At 39.5% G+C, this 26,474-nt stretch overlaps 1 protein-coding gene across 10 annotated transcripts in view; it reads right to left on the bottom strand.

The window, feature by feature from the left end:
- tead1b (TEA domain family member 1b) overlaps positions 1-26,474 on the bottom strand; it is a 44,433-nt gene that overhangs the window by 6,103 nt on the left and 11,856 nt on the right. For 3 of the 10 annotated variants that reach the window (XM_069524104.1, XM_069524107.1, XM_069524096.1), the window contains 9 exons: positions 25,124-25,376; positions 9,267-9,331; positions 7,068-7,283; positions 4,463-4,474; positions 3,412-3,543; positions 3,056-3,102; positions 2,910-2,971; positions 1,868-1,992; positions 482-655 (listed from right to left, as the gene is read on the bottom strand). In XM_069524104.1, the coding sequence (XP_069380205.1) occupies positions 482-655; positions 1,868-1,992; positions 2,910-2,971; positions 3,056-3,102; positions 3,412-3,543; positions 4,463-4,474; positions 7,068-7,283; positions 9,267-9,331; positions 25,124-25,271 (981 nt within the window). In that variant the 5' untranslated portion in view covers positions 25,272-25,376. The remainder of the gene's footprint in view (positions 1-481; positions 656-1,867; positions 1,993-2,909; positions 2,972-3,055; positions 3,103-3,411; positions 3,544-4,462; positions 4,475-7,067; positions 7,284-9,266; positions 9,332-25,123; positions 25,377-26,474) is intronic. The other 7 variants (XM_069524149.1, XM_069524139.1, XM_069524113.1 and 4 more) reach the window with 6 other exon arrangements.

Here is a 26,474-nt window from a genome sequence, read left to right as displayed (position 1 = left end):
TTGTGCAGATTCTGTCTTTCATTTGAAATTTAGATTGGTCGCTCACTTCAAAAGGAATTTGAAGGGACTTGGTCCAAGTGCATGCGGTCTCTACTTTGTTGGCTGCCGCTAGTTAGCATTTTGCATCAAGGAGGAAATACATGCAATGTTTAAACAGCCATTAGGAGTGCAACTAGGTCACTCCATTGTTTGGAGATATTACACTGAATTAGTGAGTGCTTTGATCAAAAGCTCTCCTGCTATGCAAGTCCAAATATAGCAGGGTGCATTCTGCAAACATTAAGAGAGCAGTCATGACTGTGTGGAGTGATTACAACCAGTAACTAAAGACGAACCTGAACAGACTGTTACTTAACTACAAACATCCCACAATGTGCAAAGCATTACTAATGGTATTAAGACCACTGTGAGAGTAAAACATCATCAATCTGCAACGCTGACATTTTATTTCTTTATCGAATCCATGTCAAATAACACTCACCCAGAATTTTATAAGGAAGAAGGAGTTCTGTGGACCTTTCCCATACAGCTCCTTCAGTCCACCTTTCTTTTCAGGGAATTTATCATAAATCTGACGAATGTCCACCGACTCCAGCAGGGCGTCGCTGTAGGAATGATTTGTCTGGCCGATATGTACAAATAGGTGCTTGTTGTACTGAAAAAGAAAACAAATATATAATATTAGGAACATATATTAAAATGTGTATTTCAAGTTGTATTATTATCATTTGGAAAAGTAAAATAAATATCTCTTCTGAATTCAACAGTAGAGTCTCATGTAAAACAGACAAATTAATCAATAAAATGATTGCACATCCACAAAGTGAATATACAAAGATCTGCTGAAGTAAAATAAGACAATTATAGTAATTTAACACCACCTATAGCCAGAGTTAGATTGGTAACAATATACTCTACTCTGATGATGTGAAATAACCCTTAGATTAAAATTAGGCTGCTTAAAATGATTCTGCTAACAAACAAAAAGATCCCCTTATGTGTGTTCATCAAGGCAGGGATGCTGGATATTAATGTTTGACATTATTATAATAAGAAAGAAAGATCAATCGTGAGCTTTAAATGAGGTAAAATAATTCAGGCTGATGGTAGAAGAGTATAATTCAGTCTTCAATCACATGAAAAGCAACATCTCTGCATCAAAGCAACAATCACCTGAATTGACAATATGAAATAACACTGAGGTTTGTTCTATTGCTTTAAACTTTTCAACTGAGAATATTTGAATTATGATTTTACAAAGTGAATAAAACGGCTCTGTTGAGCCTAAAACCCATGATGCATTGCCAACAGCAGAAAAGAAGCAGCAAATCAGAGAATAACTTTTGATTTCCAGAGGTTTGTTGCCCTCACTGTGACAATATGAAACTGTCATGTGGCAACTGCACTTCAGTCTAAAAGCTCACAGAGCAGCCACTGTAGCACATGGCCTTTAGGGCACTGCTGCATGTAAGATTAATGGCCATTGTCACGCCATATCAATACCAAAAGAGAGTGAGTGCACAGGAAAATGTAGACAAACATTAAAGCAAGCAAGAAATGTGAGCTGCTGATATATGAACTCATAGTGAGTCTGTGGTTTATCCCGCTGCGCTGAAGTCTGCAGTTTAAATATAGTTTTGGCAAATCTTTTTAAGTAGCTGATAAATATACAGAATTTTTGCAGGTTTTCCTGCTGTGCGTCTCTGCACACAAGACGTTTCCTTCCTCAGCTTGTTTTGGCCTCCTCTCGGCTGACCCTTCTGCCTGAGAAATTGTCCCAGTGTATTCATAGAGGAACGGCCTGCACGATAAGAGGTGTGAATTAACACGAGATAGATTTCATGCTGTAGTATGATGCTTTACTTACTGAGTCTGGGTCTCTCTGTTGCTCTAGGAAAGCGGAGAACTCCACCAGTCGGAGTTTAGATGTACCGATGGAGCGGCCCTGCCATGCTGGTGCGGTGGGAGCTGGAGCTGCTGTGGGTTCGTAACCTGAAGTAAAACCAGAGTAAGATTCATCCTCTCACAGGGTTGTCTAACAGCATTAATTGTGTCATTTAAAAGTAAATAAAAAAAATTTCATATGAGATGTACTGTTTATTTAGGGACATCTGCTGAGAGTCAGGTTTAAGTGCACCAAAATTAGTAGTTAGAAGTTACTCATGGCAACACCAGACCTTTTGCCGCACTCATTTAATTCTTGACTTGTTTGAAGTTTGTTTGTTTGTAAGAAAGATTTCACAATAACACTGAGCGGATTTCCTCGAAACTAAGTAAAAGGACATGGGCAAAGGAATCCATTAAATGATGGTGTGGGGTCACATGGGAACTTTGAGTGGTCAGGCAATTTTCAAAATTTTGATTTCTCAGAGAATAACATGGTTATTTATGCACAATATGGTGCATATCCAAATACAAATCTGGTTCCACTGAATTTAAAAGAGAGTTTCATAAGTTTCATAATTGGACGGTTGAGGTATGGCAAAAAAAAGAATGAGGCAACATGTTGTATAACTATGACTTTTTATTGATTTCTCTCTTGCAATAATAATTGTGCAACATGAACTGCTTAAACTGATTAGATTTTTAGTCTCAAACCAGATCCTCAAATCCCAACATTAACTTTAGTCCCTTCTTCCTGGAGCTACACAGCAGATAAGGAGCTCTGGGGTAAAAGGTTCAAGGTAAAAAAAAAAAAAAATCTGTAAACAGACTCAATCTCCATCTTGTTTCACATCAAAAAGTGATCAGATCAAGCAGGGAAGAGATGAGGGAGTGAGTCTGATCATCAGTTGGTTTATGATTAAAGTTATCAAAGAAGAGCAAAACCAAAGTGTACAAAATTGCAAAAAAAAAGTGTGACGTTCATTATGGATTCATGAAAGTTTTTAAATGAGGTAAATTCTTACTTGAAATGGCAGTTGTGACTGCTGGCTGAGTGGGATAGGCTTGCTGGGTGAAAGGCTTAATACTGGACCAGAGAAAGAAACAAAATGTAAAACACACTCATTTTAAGTGCAAATTTTCGACTCTGACATCAAGGTGTGATACTTACTCTTGTGACGATCCCGGCTGACCGGTCGATATCATACCCTGCCATAACTGGACAATAAAATATATAAATATACAACAAAGTACAAACAACAAAGAACATCCAATTGTGAGCAGCTGTGAGCTACAAGATCAAACTGGCTTTTCGCTCCGTGTTCAGTGGATGTAGTTATCTTGACTACCACTTCTTTTGATCATCTGCTTATCTGATAGGCACAAATAAGATGCAGTGTGTAATGTGATTTGGACTGGATGTCGGTGTGTTTGGCCCCCTGGCTGCTCGGGGTGAAGCTGGCCCCGGGAGGATCAAAAGCAGGGGGTTGGGGCTGGGGGTGGTGCTGCCGCTGATGAGGCTCTTACCCCTGCTCCGGGGAAGGCTGGGCGCGGGATGCCTGGCAGGCCGAGCTTGTTGTGAATCGCTGTGGCAGAGACGATCTGAGCCGAGGACATGGAGGCCATGCTCTGGAGGGCTTTGTCCTTCACGGCTTGGTCCTTTAACAGCAGTCACAAAAGGCTTAGCACCCACACAGAGAGGAGAGGGGGGGGTGCAGAGGCAGCAACAACCAGACTCTAAACAACACACTGAAAGCACCACTGACCTCTCTCACAACAGCAAACAGCAAGCAGGTTAAAAAGAAGATGTATCAGCATTGCTATTTAAGTGTAGGCTTTTTTTTTAAGGAATGTGTCAAACAATTACCACTGAATTCCAATACACAATGCTTAGCAGTGGTATGCACTTAAATGAAAGTTTGCTTGTTGACTAATCTACCTCTAATACTTTTTAAACACTTGTTCAGCAGCCGTACTATCAAGACTGCATTTATCTAAACATTGTGAGGAATTTTTCCAGCTACACTGAAGGACACCAGTGACACTCTGAGAGTCTTTCACAGTTCTGGTTAGGCTTTTTACCTATTGCTAATTTAATTATCCAGCTATATATTAATTAATTAAAAATAGACATGCTTAATTAACAGGATGGTAATTTAAGAAGAACCAAAAAAGCACTGGGAAGTAGTCACTTGTCATATAGGTAGTGTTGGGGGGGTGTATCTATTGCATATTTTCAAAGAGTAACCTGCTCTTGTTAACTCTTCCAGAATTACCAAGCCTAGCTATAATGTGCATTAATGTAGTTATTTCAAGTCGAGCAGAACTTGCAGAAATCACTGTAAAAGTTGCAGCAGAGGGCGCACACACACACACCCGGGCGAACCCATGCATTCTCACTGGTGACAAAAGCTGAAGGTGAGCATGCTGGCAGTATGACAATAGTATGATGACACACAGACACTGATAAACTGGGTTAACAATGGGCAGCAGCTAACACATGACGAGCAGCCAGAGGACGACGCAGGCCCTAGTTAAAGCACAGAGGGCATCACACACACACACCATGAATACTTACCATACTTGTAACCTAAATGCAAACAAACAGGGCTTTAGTGTAAATCTGTAGAGTAATTCAACATTTTTCAAAATGCTTAAGTTTGCTCCAAACGTCGGTAATAAACAATTTTTATTTAAGTATCCTGGTGTCTTTACACAGTACAACAAACACGTGAAAAGAACCCCTCGTGACAAAGGATTATAACATTTGTATTTACAAATTATCCTAAATTTCTGCGGCAAATGTCTTGTCCTTTATAATTTTTCACAATCTGATCAGTGGTCTTCGTTCCAGACAGAAAAACAGAGCAGTAACATAATGACTGTCAATTCACTAAAATGCCATTGACAGGACCAGAAACAGCAGGTTTTCATTGATGCCCCCTGAAATGAGGGGCACACTTGTACTTCTCTTTGCTACTGAACTCTAATTTGCTTTAAATGAGAAAAGACAGGGATTCATACAAAAGCTGTCTGTTTTTCTTCAGACTGCTGCCTGTGCCCCTGAAAGCATTCATGTGGCTAGCTGCCTGTCTGACTCTGTCTCCACACACACACACACACACACACACACACACAGTCATAGATCACTTTTGGGGACATTACATACACTTGCATTCATTTCCAGCAGTTTTACGCTAACCCTTAACCACTACTTGCCTCACCCAAACCCTTATCCACTGACCCAAAAATGATCTTTTTCCCAACTGAGGGATTTTTTTTCTGAAGCTTTCGTCCCCTTTTATATGAGCCACCCCAAAATCACTGGTCTTTCAGTCTGAAATGTCCCCAAAGGTAGCCTAGGACAAACATACACACAGAGAGATTAATGAGGGCTCATTAATTTGTGTTGAACATAAGAAAAGTGTGAAAGTCAAAACTTATAGCAGGCTCTCTGAGTAGAGAAGAGAATGGCAAATGAGTGAAGTATCTTTTCATATCTAAACATTACATAGAATATCTTGAAATACAAATCAGAGTTATTCAAGAGTTCGTCATTCACGGTGATTTCTTTTTAATAAGCCATTCTGAAAAACTTTCTTCTGTGACTTTTTTAACAGATGTCACTGTTGCTGTAATAACTGACAGGAACGCTCCGAAATGACGACATCTGAACGGGGAGGAAGCAAAGCGACAAACAGCCATGGCATTGTGAGAGCCCAGAGTTATTAACAGACTGAAGGGAGAACAAGAAAGCAGAAAGGGCATTTCAGAAACAGCAAGCTTCACGGCCATTCTCCGCTCTGAATGCGCAACACTCAGCCTTTGACAGCGGGGAAAAGTTGGGTTACCTTATCAAAGGAGTTAGACAAGTAATTGCCTTTTTTCTTTTAAACACAGACCCCCTATGCCATGCTCCGTTTTTTAAATAAATTCTGCTTGTTAGAGAAAAGCAGACCGATTCCCTCTGACAGCCAGCATGCACTTTTTTTTTTTAAATTTCTTATGTATAGATTTTTTATAGGGAGTAAAAATTAGAGCCTGATCAGTAAGTAGACTGTAAATAGTTATATCAGTTGTTGTAACATAAAAGTTGTTTCAACTTTATTTATATGCATTCTAGTGTCAATCTGTCCACTGTTTATTTCAAGATTGTTCAATGAATTTCAAATGTTTTGTCATGAAATGTGATATAAACTTTTATGATCTCCAGAGGATGAGTCCCACTGACCAAAGACCTCTCTTGACTTACTTGTTTATGGTTTTGAGGGAAGTGCCTCAACAACTATTGGATAGATTGCCGTGAAATTTAATACACACATTGATGCCCCGATAAATTGTTATTATGGTGATCCCATTACGTTTCATTTCAAAACTTAAAAAACGAATTTAATGTGTATTTATTGGCTGTTGTGCCAATGTTTTTTTTATTTGATGCTAGCATGGTGTGCTCTCCTGCTCTCCTGATTTTTTTCTACTGCTATTCGTCAGATTTCCAAGAAAGTTTATACACATTCAGGCCCAGCTTGGGATAAATTATAATTATTTGGTGATCCCATTACTTTTAAATTCAAAACTTTAAAACATTTGTATGCTAATGTGTTTAGTGCATCGTCAGAGCTGCTAGCCAAATTGTTTCTGTGACTACATTTATATTGGTCAAATTGTTAAAAAGAAAACTACTAAAAGAAATGTTTTACATGATGTGTATTGGTTAGTGAATGCTGGCCATTATTCAGTTTATATATCTTTTATAACTGTCAATATCCATAATGGACCTGAAAAGTTCAGCATCTGTCAGTTAGTTGTATAATCAAAAAATAAAGTACCAGTATCATTTTCTGAGAATGCTAACAATTTATGAATTTGATTTATTATAATCACTTGAAATAAAAACTGTCTTCACTATATTCATAGCATTGATGCTGATATGATGAGCAGCCAAGCTCAAAGCAAAGTGCCCATACAGAAAAATGAATAAATGTAGATAAAATCACATGGACAGAATGGGTGAGAGATGGAGCGAGAGGGTGGAGGGGTTAGAAAATGTGAGGAGACCACAGTCAGTAGAGGATTAGGGTTAGAGGGTAAATCAGAGCACCAGGCATTCACTCCGTCACCACAGGAAACAGGAAGTTAAGACTCACAGCAACCGACAAGCCCAAAAGCAGAAAAGCGCATACCTTTAGCTTGGAATGAAACTCACGAGATTTCCTTCTGGCAAGAACCTGAATGTGACTAGACACCTGCGGGGGAGGGGAGGGGAGGAAAACAAAGGAAGAGCCTGTAACCATGGCAATGAAAAGCCCCCTACAACTGGGCAAAGCCAGACGTACCTTAATGGCAGCTTGGATTTCTCGAACTTTCTTTCTTGCTAAGACCTGTATGTGACTAGACACCTCCATTAAAACAGAGAAGAGGGAGTATAAAAAAAACAAAAGAAAAATACAAAGTGGATTACACAGTTCTTTGTTTAAAAACACTTGAGGGAGATAAGGTGGTTAACAGCAGCACACACCAAGCTAACAGCAAGTAAAGCATTATGCTGCGTGTTGTCGTTACTTAAGTGAACTGATTAAGGAGGATGCAGGCCCCTTTAGCACACATTAAGACATACAGATGTGATCTGCTGTGTGCTGAATGAGAATCTGCTCGTCTTGTATTCTTTCGGGAGCTGGGCGAGGCATTTCACCAGCCAAGTTCACACAGTTCTAAATTATTTAATATTCTCTGGGTAATTATGATCGGCATTTTATAAACAAAAAAATGCAAGAAATTAATATTTAGAAATTATTTTTTATTATTATTTAAATTTTAGATTAAAAGGAAAATTATGCTTTTGATTGATTTTTCAAATAGTAAAATGTAGGAAAATCCCAAAGTAGGGAACTGATGTATTTAAGAGTTGGTTTTGCTCAAGCAAAATTAGAAAATCCAAAGGTTTTCATTTTTGAATCATAGAAAAATCAGCATTTGACAGGCTATGACTGGTGGATTGTTTTTAAAATGTCTTATAAAGTGTTTAAATGATAAATCAATCATCAAAATTGCTGACTAATTTGATCGTGGCTCTAATGAAAAGAACTCACTTGTTGTGAGCATTAACATAAATAACACATACATTAAAACAGCAGAAACAGATATGCAGGTGTTGCTGTAGGTCGTCAATTCTCTTGTCTTTCTCTCTCATTCTAATTGTGTGTTGAGGAGAAGAGTCACAGACTGATCACTCCACACAAACACACACAGTGATCGAACATCACTGTAGATGCCAGCCTGTTAATCATTGTTATTCAGGTCAGTGGTCAAGTCTGGGAATTTTCTATTTAGAGGGAAGATCATTCAGTTATTAGTGAAGCCCAGCAGAGCTGGTCATTACCAGGTCATTTGAATACAAGAATCAGCATCCTTCTCATTATACATACACACATATATATATATATATATATATATATATATATATACACACACAAACACATATATTCATAGATATATATATGTTTATATATATATCTATAGAGAGAGAGAGAGAACAAGAGCCCTTAATTTCAATGTATTAACATTATTTACCCATCAGCCGTTACATTACTAAATGCTGCTAGATAACCTACCATGTGTAATATATCATCACCATGTGAAATACAATCCCACGTGCAATACATCATGTGCAATATTTTTGATAAATGTATGACTGGACGACTGTATGAATGTATGATTGCTGTTAGTTTAGGTTTTTCTCATTCCTTTCTTTATAGCATAGTGTATTTTAACTTTTCTTTTTTTTCTTTCCTTTTATCTATTTATTTTCACAGTTGATTCAAAAATCTGAGTTCATCTCTTTGGAAGGAGAAGAGTGATACAGTGGGATGCAGAAAGCAGGATGCACTCGCTGCACATACTCTTTGATCAGAGATGGTACCAATCCATTAAGGCTTCGACCTTCCTGTTAATAAAGGCCTCTCTTTCTGCAAAGTGCATGACCTCTGTGATGTAGTCATACATGAATGAATCATGAAATACATGATGAATACTTGCACTGTCAGGCTCCTCTCTCAAACAACAACATTTATCTTAGACTTGTACTATGTACAGTACCTGCTTTACTGTAAATATTGGCAGGTTGGATTTAAGGTAAAAAGGTTGATATGCTGCATGAAAGCTTTTAAAATGGAAAACTGCACAAACCAAGTAAGAACTACATTTCATATTGATGCATATTTTGGAAATGTAGTAATCCAGGGATTTCTGATGCCTGTCAGCTTCAGATGTGCCCTGGACCGCTTAGCACTGTGATACTCTCTGTCTAGCTTTGTTGATCTCAGTAACAAAGGCGACGGACTGCACACATCCAGATCTGACATAGACATCTCCTCTCGTCGTACCTGCTTCCGAGTCCTCGTCTTCCCAGTCCGAAGCTTGATGTATCTGGCTATCAGCTCATTTCGACCTGTGTGAACAAGAAAATAAAGGGAGATTTGTTTGCTGTAAAAAAATCTCTGAAAACCTCTGACTGCTGAGGGAGGAGTGGAAATTTAAAACACATTCTGCAAAAAAACACACCATGGGGTTTACAGGTGTGTGTGTGTGTGTGTGTGTGTGTGTGTGTGTGTGTGTGTGTGTGTGTGTGTGTGTGTGTGTGAAGATACAAATTGTGAATGAGGAAAATTCTAATTACCCTGGGAGACTTTTTAGGTAGTGGTCATGCAATTATATAGACAAAGCACCTATAGCACGTGCAGCCGTACAAGACAGAAGGTATGTACATCTTCTAAACAAACCAGATCTAATTTCCCTGTGAAAACACCATGTGACATCAGCATTAAAAACCTGGCAGCAGCAGCACAGCCTTTCAAATTAATCTAATTCAATCTCATTCTCTTCAAAGCCCGACACTTTGAAAGGAAACAGACCTAGCTGTTCATACTATTACAGAAAATAATGGCTACTGAATATATTGGGTTTAAAACAGTGCAGCTCTGACTAAATTATAATTAAAGCATAGCTTTGTAGAGATTTCCAATTAACAACAGCTCCAAACATTCTTCTGCCCTCAGCTCTGCTCTAATTGCTGTAGCAATGCACATGACCCCAGCTTAGCCCTTTCATATGGTAATAACATGCCGCCAACCAAAACTATTACACAAATTATAGGTAAGGAGGCTCTCTAATTATGTGTCCAGCTGTAGCCCACCAATGCCATGGATCTGTTCTGCTCCTCTGTGAAATGCACCAAACCCTCAATATAATGACACATTTTTCTACATTCACTTCATTATCAATTAATGGTCTTACTTTATTATTACGACACAATGGGACCACAACGTGTTGCACATGTGCTAATAAGCTGTATCTCAGGTAATCAGAACAAAAGGCATTTTCTATTACTGGAGGCACAGCAGGGATCAGAGAATGTGATGGAGAACATAAACAGACACTTCGGATGGATCTATAGACAAGAGAACAATGCTGGACGCTTTTGTCGTTGGTATAATGGAAACGTAACTAGAATGGTATGGCGCATACCTCCGCCAAGAGCGAACAGTCCCCTTAAGCCTCACCAAGTTATACATCCTCATGGATTTTCAATATCATCAGATTTCTTTTTAAGAACCATGAATTATTCCAAATGTCACGAAACACCTCACAATGATAAAGAAAATCCTCAAACTGCCACCTTAATCAAATCTGCTCCAAAAGTTAATGGGTTGTTCTTTGGTCCATATCCCACCTTTCCACTAAGTTTCAATTAAATCGGTACTGTAGTTTTTGCATTATCCTACTTACAGACAAATATACATAGTAACATAAACTCCCTGGTGGAGGTAACCGGTCTAAAGCCTCATCTTGCGTGGCACCAGCGATCTTATGTCCTGCTCATGCTAGCTGGGTAATAGCTAGCTTCAATTAAAACCCTCAAAACCTGCTATGTCCATGTAGTGGGGCTGCAAGTGAGGATCGCTCGATTATTATTAATTAATGGTTTCATAACCATAATAAAGCCCAGAGAAATCATCATGTTGACACAGACAACAAAAGTACAAACCAGTGCAGTTGTGCACATTTTGCCTGTAAACCAAGGTGTTGAAATTGTCTTTGTTGCTATTTTCTTTTCTCACAAATTCCATTACAAAGTTTTGTCATCTAACTTGACCATTGGAGCATCTTACTAGTTTTAATTTAAAAAAAAAAGAAAAAAAGCACAAACTTGTCAGCAACATGATATCTTTGATACCTGCAGCACCTGGCTGCATGCCCCACCTCCACATTTTGCTCTCTGTGCAGAGGGGAGGGGATTGACGTCATGTTTGTTAGAGTTTGTTGAAGGTTGACCCCTAAGCTATTTTCACACTGAACATTTAAACCAGGCCAACCCACAGGGACCCAGTCATGTGACCACACTGGACACATAAACATCAACATCTGGGGGGTGACAGGTCAACCAGCCTGCACCCCACACCTGCAGTGTAAACTTTACTAGATGTAGTAGAGGAGGGGGAGGGCTGCACTATTTCCAATAATTCACACACTATGGAAACATGACATGACAATACAGGCATTCATACAAACTCCTGATTCATAGATCAAAGCACACAAATGGCCAGCTGAAAGCTTGCTTACTGTTGAATTATTCATTCTTTTCACCAGGCTGGAAAAAAGCTCAGTGGGTCCTGGCTGGCCCATGTTCTTTTTTTTTCCTGCTTCTTGCCTGAGTTGGCTCTGCAGAACAACAATTTGTGAAAAAAAGATGTGGCTGTCCACATTCATGACTAAAACTCTGCTTTTCCCACCTGAAATTCATGTAGCGCTACTCTGCTACATTACAAACTAATAAATCAATGATCTTCCACAAATAACAAATGCCAGACATTTTTTTGTGAAAAGTCTTGACATTGGGGATAAGCTGATTTTATTATTTAGGATTACAATTTTTGCACATTCAGTTGATGTATTTCAACTCAACAAAAATCCGACTATAACCATTATCAAAGAAGAAAATGAATTCAGTGACAGTTTTTGCCTTTTTATTCTCAGTTTCTCAGCTTTTATGTTTGGTTCAAAGTGTCTGAGTTGCAGTGAGATCACATGCATTAAGGCTTGTAAACGTGTCGTTTAACCAAGTCCTGACAGGGAAGATTCCTTCTTCATGAAAATGAGATCTATGAAGCCACGACAGCAAGTAGCAGCAGTGCAACATAGCTTACATTTGTTGGGTCTTTATTCACAGTAAATTTTAGCATCCATGAATCAACAGGAATCAATTGTGACATCCAAGGCTACATCTACTCTACGATGTTTTAGTTTTAAAACACATCGCCTTAGCCATGTGTATAACTGACGTCCATACAGCTCCAGAAAGACTTTAAAGACATGCTTCTGTCCAAGTGTTAAATAAAATAGTAACATTTGAGATTTAAAAGCTTCTGCACATTACAAAATGAGAGTGAAAGATACACTACTTGGTTAGAAGTTTTTGAATGTTAACACCTAAATAAAATGTAAATTTGTATTTAAAGTTTATTTAGAGATGGATTCTGAATAATGATTATTTCAGTGAAAGATGGATGAATGTAAGATAATCAGTGTTAGACTAAATGTTAAAAATTTAAGTGGCATATTAAATTTACTAATTTTAACTAGTTTTTGTACTTTGTATACTGCTTTAAAGATTATACATTCAGAGCCAATCAGTTGAGCAATTAACACAAGTGAACAGTCGGGGCTTAAGATCTAAACTTTGAATTTAGGAAAGTCATCTCATTGTGAGTGCTTGCTATTTTTGGCCTTGATGGCTATTTCAACAAAGCCCTGAAAGATGTTCTTAAGATTAATTTTGAAAGATCAGTGCTGCTACAACTGAGTCAGGCACTGAGGGTTAAATAAAATCCTGCAGTCGTGACACTGCAGAGAGAGGGCTAAGAAAATTAACTCTTTATGGGGTGTTCCTGTCACTCAAAACAGCAGGAAGGGGATTAAATGTTTATAGAGTGACCCCTGAGCAGGTCTGTGTTGTACAGCAGCTGGAGGAGACCTCCACCTGGCCAGAGTAAACTCCCCTCTGAATTTCAATGAGTGTGGAGGATCGGCGACATATGAATGGCACTCCAGCAGCAGCCCCACAAAGAGATGGTGGCTCGGCTTCCTCTAGACGTCTCCAAGCAGCTGATTCCTCATTCAGTCAGAAATCCAATTTGGCCCTCAGCATCCTCTCTCTGAGAAACCTGGGACGGGCTCCCTCTGTTGTGAATGACAATGGAGTGTATTGTCCCCAGTCGACTGTGGACCAACCTCAGAGGTACCACACCCAGAGACAACTTCCCATTTCCTCCCATTAGACCTTCAGTGTCAAAATCAACAGTTGATAATCCTGACCGATGATTATTTTCCATTTGTTCCAGTTGTTCCATAAACTAATGGTGAAAAGAGGCTGACGACAAGATTAGGGTCTAAAATAGCTTGTTTTGTTTGAGCAACAGTCCAAATTTAAAGACACTGAATTAATAACTGCAATAAAATCTTCACATTGGAGAAGTTGCGACTGTTTGTTTGTAGTTGGTTCACAATCAATCCTGCATTGCTCATTTTCTGCTTCACTATGAACTCCAGCTAAAAAGAGTAAAATCAATCTTTCTGGTGATAATTGTTTGATTCAATGTATTTACTAGTAAAATACATTTATATCCTAAAATTCAGCATTAGTCAGTTCAAGTGTACGAGCTATTAGAGCCACAACAGCGCTTTGTGCTACGTAAAAGTGCAAGAGAATGAGATTTTCCAATGGAGGAAAAGTGAAGAGAGTCTTGTCAATTACTCAGAGCACAACATATTTTAGGTTTATATTGTATTCTGGCTCTTAAAACCCTTTCACAGAAACTGGTATATCCCGACCTCTCCTACAATGGATAACACCCCGTATGATTGTTGGAACATCAGTTTAAAGTGTAATCAATTAATCCTTAAGTTCATTTCAAAATGAATGAATCAGTTCTTTAGTTGGCTGGGGACACATATTGTCCTAGTAAGGATGAAGATATTCAATTTACTTTTAAATACAAGAAAGAAAAAACACTTATTCTAACAAAAGAAAATCTGAAACTAGTGAGTAAAATGACTTGTAAATCGACTGATAGTTTCAGCACTACAAAGGATATCAAGAATGCCTTTTGAAATCATGCCGAGAGGTTTGAGACATTGTAAAATAAATAAATCATCTCACAACTGTCAGATACGGAATCTTAAATCTCATTTCTAGTAATGGGCTTCAGTGACAGTCCACAAAAGTCCTTGAACAGCGTTTAAATCCAAGGCAAACAATCCACAATTTCTTCTGCGCATTAAAACATGTTTTCTGAAATCATTGTAGTATAAAATAGAAGCAACGTACAATCAAAATCAATACAATATAAAAATTTACATTGTATTTCATGTTTCATGAGTTCACTACCAACGCTTTTATACACCTGTGTAACATAAACAGTCTAATTTAAGTAATGGCACATCAAACTATTTAACTGGCTTGGTTACATCCTTTGAGCAGCAAGAACAATACTTTACTGCTCCGCTCCATTTTTTTTCTTGTCCTCCTTTTAAAAGCATCCATTTCCTGTAACAACACTTTTTCCTAATGCAGGCACAACCACAGTCACATCTGGCCCAGCACTCTGCCATGAGACAGTGAGACAGAGCTGGGCCTGGCCAAGAACCAGTCGGCAGATTGCCGACATGTGTGGCTCCTACCACTCAGCTCTGTGAGCAGGGCCGGACAGAACTGAGGACGAATCTGTGACGCTGCCCAACACAACATAAGACACGTCTATCATTAATCTTCATTAATTTCTGTTTTTTTAATGTACAATTTACAATACTATTAAAATGTGGTTAAACTGGAGGTGGTTTTGGTACAACAGGCTGGAAAGCATTATTCAATAATTGTTCAAATCCTTTTTCACACAGAACTGACAAATTTTTGATGGTTCCAGATCCTCAAAAGTGAGGATCTTTTACCTTTATTGATCGGAAAGTTTGTAAGCATGACATGGCGAAGACATGCTGCAGAGACACGGGGAAGAACAAAACCTAAAGCTTCAGCCTCCGTATATGTCTGACATTTTATAGACTAAGAAATCAAGAAAATAAAAGGGAGCTTTAAAATATATATATGTTTAATAGTACTTAAATGAAGCCCTAGACTTCTAATTTAATAAGTACAGAACTAATATCTATATATATATGAATGCTTTTCAAAATTACTTAAGACTTATTAATTACATTACCATACTGTTACATAACAGTTGGTTGCAGTCTAAATCACAACTGTTCCTATTAACCCAAACAATATTTAGATTTTAATCTGCTGATTTAAACCTTCTTCTTGGATTATAGACCACAGCCTGTTGTATGTTGATTTCTGTGTGTGTGTGTGTGTGTGTGTGTGTGTGTGTGTGTGTGTGTGTGTGCACGTGTGTGTGTGCACGTGTGTGCACGTGTGTGTGTGTAGCAGGCCGACACAATAGCCCCAGCTTTCCTGTCATCCGTGATAGATGACTCAAGGGTCTCGGGCGGACATTAGCATCACAATAGACTGAACGAACAATATGAAGGCATTCGGCCCAGGTTTTTGGGAAGAGCAGGCAGAGCCAGGAAGCCTTTCACTCGCAGTATCAATGGGAAATCGCTGCTTGCCAAGTGGGGAAGAAGCTGTGACTTGTGACTTGAAAGAAAACTGACATTGGCATTTTTGGAAGGAAAATGCCACACTATCTGTTTAGCATTAGTTAGCATTGTTAGCTGTGGATAAAAGGCAAAGGGCTATGCTAAGGACAAGGTTCCTGTGGGATGAATTATTTTTTACAGGACTAAATCACAACCAACTCCTGTGGTGAGAAAACAATACGTCAGGCTCATGAGCATAAACATTTACGACTACAAATAAAAGGTGAGGAGCCGGCCAGTCCTTGCAGGTGATGCAGCACCAACATTTACAAGTCTTTTCTCTCCATTCAACAGTGAAATCTCCTGTTGGAGTCAGGAGATAATCTCTGCTGATCATAACATCTAACTCCAAACCACCTGCTGCTTGTGACAAGTGCTTTAACTCCCTGTATTGTAATACTCCACACAAGAAGCGTGGGTCCATAAGAAAGACTCCAAAGCCAGTTGTATGAGCGACACCACTATGATCACAAGCACTAATGCTATTCTGAGAGATATTAGAAATCACTCCTCCTCAGCGTGCACACACACACACGTGGAACATCAATACACTGGCTCTGCATTTATGTATCAGTTGTTTGATTAAGTCGGGAATATACGACCAGGAAGTAAAATGTACATACATGAATATAACTTTTCATCGTTATTGTAAATGTGGTAAGTTTGTTGAAATTTCACACTTTTCCGGGTTCCGTAATGATTCGGGATTACATACTGAGGTTCTTTAACCGTCACATCGAATTCTCTCAGCCTCTTTCAGTTCTGGCCTCACTTGTACATGGGTGTTCCTCCCATATCTGCAGGAATCAGCTCTATTCACTTTTCATTTAGACAAGAAAGGCTAGGACATACAATATGAAAGACCTTCAATTAAGTGCAGTTTGTTTATTTATAATCCTGAGAATTTCTCAACCAAAGACAGGTAGAGACGATAAGAGGCTTTTCAAAAATGTCTCTGTTTTATGAACATGATGGAACTGTAAATGTTTTATTCTTTGCAATTCTGTATGTGTTTATTTACACAAAAGCCAAAAGCCTCTTATAGTACTGAACTGGTTAGGAATGCAGAAGTGCCTCTTTCTATTGACAGGCTTTTATTAATTGCAGTTTATATCTGTGCTAAATGTAAAATCTGTTCTAACGAATGCAATAATGCTCAGCTAAAGTTTATGCAAATGTATTAACAAAATTACTCTCTTTCATTGAACAGGTTTCCATCTAAATTTAGTGTAAATCTTAAATGAATTTCCACAAAATAAAGTCGACAAAAGCAAGTGGAGGAAAATATACTTAGTGCAACCAGAAATTGTATGCACTTGTGACCTAAGTCAAATGAATATATTTTTTCATATTGATGCACACTATCTCAAATATATGTACACATATATAACACATATTTTGTGAAGTCAACTGAATGAAGCTCTATTAACAGACATTACAGCTTTCAAGATTTTAATTGATGACTGCAAGTATCACTCAGGGTTTAAAAATCCAGCCTTAGCAGAATTAAGTTCTCCACATAATACAGTGTGCAACTGTAATTAACAGCTCTTTAAAAATCCATTTTTTCTCTGGACACCAAAAGAAATCAATACTTAACTTCAAATGACCTTATCGAGCTGGATAAAAGGCTTTATCGCAGGGGCTGGGTCAGGAGCGGTTGAGCTAATGTGTTAGTTGAACAGTGGGGGATTAAAGGTGAGGTGTTCTCTCAAAATCTTACAAGACATCACAAAGCAGCAGGTCACTAACCTGAGCCTTCCTGGAGACACTGAGAGGATTACAGCAGCCAACCTCTGCTGAACTGTGCCTGTATTCAGACGGGGCTGAGCAGGCAAAGCCAGCCTCTTTATCACTCAGCGGGTCCAGCCCCTTCTATTTCCTCTCTCCCCACTCTACGTCTCTCAAACCACACCAGAGCTGAAACCTGTTAGTCCCAACTCTTTGCAACGTACTCACAGGGGACCAATTTGCACAGCCAGGTCTTGTCTGAATCACTCTATCAATTAGGAGCCACTGTGTTTATCATCACATACATTATTGTAGAGGCAGGTCATTGTGCTGAGGTGTGTCTCTGAGGGGAGAGAAACTGCGGAAATAAATGACCAGGGAGTGAAGCCACAGTTGGACAGGCTGCCGGACTAATCTGAGAGGACGGCTGTAATTATGAGTCCCCCGAGGAACTGGCTGTGTGGCGAGTCCAATGTGTGAATGTTAGCTCTGACAGTCAGAAAGGTGCACTGCCTATACCCCCCCTGCTCCTCCACAACAAAGTAAGACACTGAGTCAAATCAATATTTTCAATCTCTCAGGATCAATTCAGCTTCTGAGCACAAAGAAAGACATGTTGGCTGTGACCAATAAATGAATAGTCAAACTTAGAGGACATGATGGGCTCTATAGTGTCGCATTCTTCTGTAATCACGAGCACAAGCCGGAGGCTGAACTGAAAAGTTGTAACTCAATCCAGGTTTTTGGGACACAGATGAGGTTGTAAATAGTTAATGGAAATACTCCAGGTAGTCAGAACGCCATAAACATGCACTTACTATTCGATTGCAAGGATAATAATAGCAATAATCATATACATTGCATATTAAGGTCAGACCATGAGACAGCATTGAGTATGATCATTTTATGGCTCTGTCTGTCCTCTATAATGCCGTTCAGTACTGAGAGACATTTCTCTGTTCCACAAACAACACAGAAACAAATGACAGTCTGTGTTTGCACTGGAGTGTCGTCCCTGTGCACTGGATGGGAGAATAACTCTGGCATTCAGATTCCATTCATATGTTGATTACACAAAATGGTCCCATCAGCGTGAGATGATCTCGTCAGAAGTGTTTCATCAATGGAATATGATGTAATCAGCAGAAAACTGAGGATTTTACTTGAGGAGAGCACAAAAAAAGTGACACTGCATCTTTAAGAAGTCGAGCGTCTCGCTGTGTTTTAGTCAAACAAAAGCAGCCAATTGGGAACATGCAACCTGAAACCAGAAGCCCGGCTCAGAGGGCCTCTCACAGACCTCAGAGCAGGGACACACCCCTCGCACTCCTGATTCAGGCAGGCACAGAATCACAGCCTGTCATCCAACCAGTCAGTGCAACACTTCCACACTGTCTGAAAATCACAGATCAGTTTGTTTATCCTCTTTCCAGCGCTGATCTGGAAACACAAGCAGTAAAAATCAAAATGACTAAAATTTCACAACATTTTTAGGGTGATACAGTATAATATTTGACTATGAAAGCATTACTGGATCCTGTATTGACTCTGTAAACCTGCTGCTTGAGATGTGTTTTCATGTAATGTTGCAATGCAAATTTGATAAACATGAATATATCATAAACAATATGCAAAGCAACAAACAGCCCAACTTTCTGTTTTCAAATCTCTCTCTCCACAGCATCAGTTTATGCTCTGAGCCATCTCTCTACCACCACAGTTCATGATAAGCAGCCCTCTGAGGCAAGAACAAACCTGACAAGGTGAGGTTGTGGGAAAGAGAGTGGAGGTCTCACACGAGTGACAACATGCTATGCTTGGTCACCACAACATGGACAGAGCTGGAGCTGAAATCTGCCCCCTGAACAGACTGCTATGAAATAATATGCACTTCAAAATCAATTCTGCTGCTCAGCAACAGAGGAGCTCCAAATGTAGAGCCATTTTGGCTCTCATTAATCGCTTGTTCCCCGAGCCACAGATATACAGGGGGATGATAAACTTAAGATGTGTAGGAATTGAGTGATGCAAAACGAGTGTGGTTAAAATCATGGTGATGTTAAGTTTATCTATTTTTTTATATTTATCTAGCTCCAGACGCTCTGACTAGTGTCTACTGGGCATATTAAACCCATGAGTGCAGCTCATTGCAGTGCAAAACAACAGGTGCAGAAGGATAATCCGGGCTTTTTTTAACACACATGAAGGGTTCGAAATATATACACATATTAGGGATGTCACGATATGAAATTTTGGTGCCACGATAACTGTCAGAGGAAATATCATGGTTTCACGATTTTCACGATTATTGATACTATAGAAGGAAAAAGACACACAACAAACAATATATAGCTGATAATATAGCTAATGAACTAAAATATTTATATTATCAGCAACAATATCCAGTTACTTTTTAAAGTGTAACGTGTGTAAGCTATTTTATTTAGTTGCCTTATTGTGGAAAGTTGGTCAATGAATTTGTGTTTCCTGTCATCGAAGGCAGTGTATCAGTTTGGGACTTTTATTGTGAAGGGTCACCGATGGAAGTTGTTCTGTTTTGGGAGCGAGTTTACTACTTGTTGTAAAAGTAAACAGGTAAACTGTCCTTGTTCAAGCCACATTCTTCATGTCCTTCTATTACCTCTCAGTATAGTTGAATTAAACTCTCGGCTACATTTAAAATGGTTAAAATGAAGAGAAAGAGAGAGAGTGACAGAGAGAGGTGTGTGTGTGTGTTAGCTGCACACTGGTCAGAAAACAAAAGTAAACAAGGATTTCTCCTCTTGCTGTGAACTCCTCCAATGAAGTTGTTTGTCCAGCATTGGTGGAAATAAGGCCGTTAAGTCAGTTCCCTCTTCTCAACTAACGTTTCAGTGGCTCGCACACACAAATTATGTGACTCGCAGAAGGCAGAACACCATAGTTAGATATCGTAGTTTTTACAATTCTTATGGTTATGAAATCATGACATCATGAAACCGCGGATATCGTAAAAAATCGGTTAATCGTAACATCCCCAACACATACTTTATAATCATGTATGCATCTATACATTATCCAAGTATTAGGAGCGCCAGAAGCCTGTGATGCCGTTAAAGTAAATTTAGCTGCAAACAGCCCGAAGCAAACGTAGAGGAACCATTATATAACCACCATTTTTCTTTCTGGTGCAGATTCATTGCACAAAGCAACACAGGACATGCACAACATAAGCTGTGACATCGTCATATCCCAAATGCATGTACGCATAACCACAGTTTATGAATATCTGTACTTTGCAGGGCGTTTGTTAGAATCTTAGTTTTAGCAACTTAAAACGCTGTTTACATGTGGACGAGTCAAAATGCAGAGGAAAGTAATATTTACTTAGTTTCCCATCCGTGATAGAGAATCCATGTGGAGTAGAGCAGTATGTGACATGTGATGCTTGGAGAGCACCATGTTAGAGAGAAACGTCATAAAACCAGGTTAATTTGTGGTTATTGACCCATTCCCATCCACTGTGTTTGATCCCTGCCACTATATCAAACTGAAAGAAGTATGCAGCATCTTCATCATTACTAGTGATAAAACAACCAGTTCGACACAACACAACCAAAATGGCTTCTTCCCTCCTTCATCAAACCTGCATCAGGACTATTTACACTTTCTACACTCACCCCTTTTGAGGAAGACATAAAATAATTGGACTTTGTTCACTACCACGTGTGTGAAAACACGGCAGCCTTCTACTGACAATGGCAGGGGAACAAATGACGGATTATTCTGGAGGTGTGTGATGTCTCTCCTGCAATGAAGTTCCTCACACTCCATTCTGAGTGAATGCAGGTGACTCGGGGAGCCTGAGCTGATCCCAGAATTCCTCATTATCTGCCCAGCAGGGAGGATCAGATCCGCTCGCTCTGTCTCAGAGCATACTCGGCCCGGTGAGACGAGACCCAGAGGAGCACAGTGCTGGGCCATCGGGGGCAAGTCAGGTCTGCTCATTATATCTAACTCATCCTTGGCATCTCTGCAAACCAAGTGCCACTTAGTTCCCACAGGAGGGGTCTGGGCTGGATCACTGACGAGATGGCAGAGCAAACAGCAGAATGGTAACAGGAAAAGCTTTACATCCAAAGTAACATGCAGCCAGAGGCCAGCTGTATACGTTTGCAACAGGAATATTATAACATTCTATGTATTTTAATAATTTCTGGATTGTATTTATTATTTCAGGTTAAATATGCAAAATTAGTGGTGTGATTATTGATATTTTCTTAGAACCAGACAGATAGTCCATCTGTTAAAGCTCAGGCATCAAATTCAACTGGTCATCTGAGTAAAAACATGAGATATAGGTTACAAGAAGAGTAAGCATGTACATATTTGTTTGTCAGCAGATGGAATAAAAACCCATTTTCTTTTTTATAGCCAGTAACTGCAAAAAATTCAGCACTGTCATTTAGCTTGTGGGGCAAGTGCAAATACATAACTCAATGAATAAACATGCAATTTGAGAGAAACGTGTTGTTTCATTTATTAACTCTATTTCTGGGATAAATGAATGCAGCCTAGCACAGCAGGTGAATTATGCAAGTGCAGAATCTCAGGCCTATGGCTGGGGGCCAGTGCCCTCCATTTCCCTTTACTTTTTAAAATATTCTAAATAACTGTGGGGGACAAGGCGAGTGCCACGTGATGCAGTCTGTGCAGATGTAGGGTCTTCCATTGCAGTCGCAATTAGCCTTAGAGAATGGGCACAGCGCCAGCTGACGCTGGTCTCAGTGTATCCGAAACACTTCAGGTAAACACAACAATAAGCTAAGAAGCAGAAATTAGAAATGGTTTTGTACCGCAACACAGTTGCTATAGAGACTGTTGCTAATTAACTGCACTCTACCCCAAGATAACAAAGGGCTTAAGGGCACTCAGGGCGGCTCCTCTTGTGATGAGCTCTGTGTATGGAACACTATGCCGTCCCCAGGGTCTCTCAACTACAAAATACCTGCCTCCTTGTAGCCAACTTTCATCTCAGATGCCATGAGAGGCTCTGTGTGATGTCAGTGTGTGTCTGTTATAAACCCTATGGACCTGGATCACAGCACCATATCAGCCTCACCGTGGTTAGCTGAACTCTTTTAAAAGACAAATCACTGGATGTTTTAGACAAATCAATCCCTTGTTACAGCATGGAGGACCATTTCATTCGTATATCTCTGATGGCATTTAAAGAAGCACAAATGGAAACCTGGGGCATCCTACAAAGAATGGATCTACAATACATTCTTTGTAGGATGCCCATGGCAAAGATAACATCTTTTGTTCATAGGGGGCAGCCAGGCTTTGGACTCCATTTAATACTTTTTCAGACAAGCTCTCTAAATAGCAAAATATATTTGACCTGGGATTGATGGAACCAAAATGCATTGTTTTGTTTGCTAAATTATAAATGCCTTTTACAACAACAATTATTTTCCAGCTAAACACTGACCACTGATTTACGACACAAAACACATTTGAACATGTTGCAGTGAAAATGAGGAAGTATTTTTCATACTTTAGGGTTACATTGGACAAACAAATGTGCGGCTGCCTTTGCATAATACTGCTGTGCAGATAGCAGGCGTGAAAATGTAGTTGTCACACAAAGAGGAATAAGGACATGAATGACTGAGTCAAAAGTAACAAGCATTCAACAATTTGCTCACAAAACTGTAATATCAGAGGGAAAATGATTAATTGACTCACATTCCAAACATTTCTCAAAAGATTCAAAAAATAATTGAATGTCCAAGTGCTCAAAAGTTACATGGGTGAGTGCTCTCTCTGAAAATACTGTGTTATAACCATAACCATGACAACCCATTGAATTGTTCCTGTTCCAACCTCTATATTTGGTAAACAATGTATTTTAGAGATGGACTGTCTCAAACCATGTAAAATAATAATGGCTGTTTATTAAGAAGGACCCATGGCACCCTCCTGTCTTTGGGAGATTGTCATAGTTCATGGTACGATGGAATGGGCACTGGGATGCAGCACAGTTGCAGGACTGAGCAACAAGCACTGTCTCCACGAAATGCACCCATGTTAGGAAAGAGGGCTGAATCCACAATTCTGCCTTAAATCTCAAAAAAACAACAATAACCTCTGTAGCTTCCAACAACTTAAAATGTACCTCCATCCTCCACCAAAATTTCACAACACATAATCATCTGTTGCATATTTTCTGTTTCTACAATTGAAGTTGTGTAAATATCTAGTATTTATCTCAAATCTACCAGGTCTGATTCACTATAACGAGACAGTCGAAGGATTCTGCCACTGGTGAGACAACATGTAACCAGATACGGAGCACATCTGGCAGGACGAACGCCTATTCAACCCTACAGTTGTCTCCTCAGCAGATTTGAAGGTGGATTCAACACCGCAAAAACAAAATGTCTCTTTGGGTTTGTTATTAGGGTTTTGAATCTCTCTTGAGTAACAATCATTGTAAAGTGCAGAGTAAGACAAGTTGAAACACAATATTTTTCGGTCTTTGAATTATATTTTTTGCCTATAAACCAATTTCATGAGGTAGATTTTAGTGGCTCGTCTTTTGCCGTTGCATCAATGCCAGTTATGAGAGAGGAACCTACAACCAACAGTTCATGTTATACATTTGTCTACTTGTTTTCTTGCTCCATAACTTGTCAAAATACATTTATTCTTAATGTCAGTGTGGCAGAAAGCTGAACATTTGCATCACACTGAGAACGTCCGCTGGGTAATAGTGAGGTCTGCGGTTAGCTCTGCTCATTTATAACTTTAAAAGAGCGAATCTTTATCCCTTACTTTATTGGGGACAGGGGAATCAGAGGAAGCGACCGTAGGGAGGGTCCTGTTTGAGTTCACATCTTTGTAGTGGCAGCTGAGGGGTTTCACTGCGACTCCTAGAATTTACATTTTGTTTGGCCGGAGGGGTCACATGACAGCTGCGAGCGAATGCTCTGAGGGGCTTTCTGCCTTCACTTGACACTGACAGGCTGTGAGACGGTCCAACACCGCAGAGAGAAAATATTCTCTCTTTCCATGACATCACCCAGCCAGGAATCGGGGGAAGTGGAGGGAGGAGCGGGGGCACAGCTGGTGGCAGCCGCAGTACCATCTGCTACTGGCTAATAGTTCATGCTGCTTTACTTATAAACTTGCACTTCTGTGAACCAGAGTCGTAGCTGTATAGCCATCATCACAGGACTCATCAGAGATACATTTGAGACTGAATTATAATGTTGAATCACTCTGCTTCAGTAATAATCCCCATCCATACTAACACACCTGAAAACCTATATCATATGATCATTTACGTATGTACTGTAAACTGTATACTCTGCAGTTGCGTATACTTACAGCAAAACAAGAAACAGCAATCAAAAGTAAGAAGAGATCCAACAATCTGTAAACAAATCCAGACGTTTCAGTTTTTGTCTGTCCAGAATACAATGCAGCCCTGGAGATTTCAAACTAAAACTGGGCCAACATTGCAGCACAAACGAAGCAGCAGTGAGGCATTTTAAACTAAACTTAGTAAAGGGATGTAGCCAAATGCAGGTTAGATGTTTTCAGTCATTATGCTAAGCTCAACTAACCAGCTACTTACACTAGCTTCATATTTAAGTGATTTTGAGTGATATTTGATATTCTCATTCTAACTCTAGCAAGAAAGCAAATATTTCCCAAATGCCAAATTATTCTTTTACGCTCCTTCAGTTCTCCCCTATTAGAAAAGTATGTAAAGCAGACAATGCATTGGCTAAAACACATCTGTACTTACCGTACATCTTTCCCTCATCAGAGAGGATGATCTTCCTGCGTCCACATGGAGGATAGATGGCCAGCGCCTCCTGGAAGCTCTGTTCAATGTCAGGGCTCCACACTCCCTCTGCATCATTGTCTACCGGCTTGTCTGCCGAGTCGCTCATCCTCTCCAGGTCCTCGGCAGGGCTCTCGCTGCCACTCCAGCTGCTGGGATCAATCTTGGCGGTTGGGCTCTCCAAGCTGAAGCCTGGAGCAGACTAGGGGGAGACCTGGAATTCCCAAATTAACAAACACAAGCAAACCATCACTCTCCACAACAGAACAGTGAACAAAAAGAGCACACTGTAAGTGGATAGCAAGAAGTGGAACAAAAGGAGGCAAACAAACTTGGTCATCACCAAGTTGTTGACTTGGTTTACAATGGGTGATATGGACTTTTGGCACTTTCAATAATTGAGAGAGCCCATGTTTAAAAAAGGTTTAAAAATCAGGTGTCAGATATATGAACCTGATGCCTAAAAACACAATGCTCCAAAAATAAAAGGTCATTACTAGGGAGATTACTAGGTGGTCAACCATGACTTCAATTCCTCTTTGACCAAGATGCTCAAACAACAGCAGCTACTGTCAAGACCAACACACTCAAGAGTATATCTGCAGCTCATAAACTGAGGACTGTGTCATTATGTGATGGTGGCACCAGGAGCAGAATTTATTGTATGACTAGTTAAAAAAAACTGAAAATGATATTATGGGGAAATAAGTATTGCACAATACAAGATACGACTGAAGCATGTGGGTGGTGAAATGAGATTCAGCAGTGCAGTGGTTAATGTACAGTGTATGGTCTTCATGAATGGAAAACATTTTGCATACAGTGGCATTAGAGTCCAACACAGGACTTAAGAGAGTTTTGATTAGATTACATCAAAAGCAGACATAAGAACGTGCTTCATAGGTTCTGTGTTGAGCATGGCCAGAGAGAAAATGCCTCATTAACAATGTAGAGGTTGAGTACAACATGCATGGTGGACGTGCTTAAGGGCTGGATGAAGCCCAAAAAACTGACACAATCGGCAGATGTACACTGTATGTACAATGAGGGAATCTGCATAGGTCTTCACACATTTTTTTGGTGTGCACATTCTGGACTACCCTAAATTTTGGGCTGCACTGACCCTCATGATAATGGACGGATGAGGACATTTCTTCTTGCAGACCTTTGCAGAGTTAACCAACCCTCGCTACCACACAGATACAGAAACGATAAGTTGGACTTTACAAGGTAAAATGTGTTAATATGCTATAGAAATATGGAAAATGGAACAGTTTTTCTTAGAACATGCCACTCCCTGATCTGTTTGTCA

This window comes from Paralichthys olivaceus, chromosome 1 (assembly GCF_024713975.1).
Source record: "Paralichthys olivaceus isolate ysfri-2021 chromosome 1, ASM2471397v2, whole genome shotgun sequence".
Taxonomy (NCBI): Eukaryota; Metazoa; Chordata; class Actinopteri; order Pleuronectiformes; family Paralichthyidae; genus Paralichthys; species Paralichthys olivaceus.
This window is presented reverse-complemented; position numbering and strand designations above follow the sequence as displayed.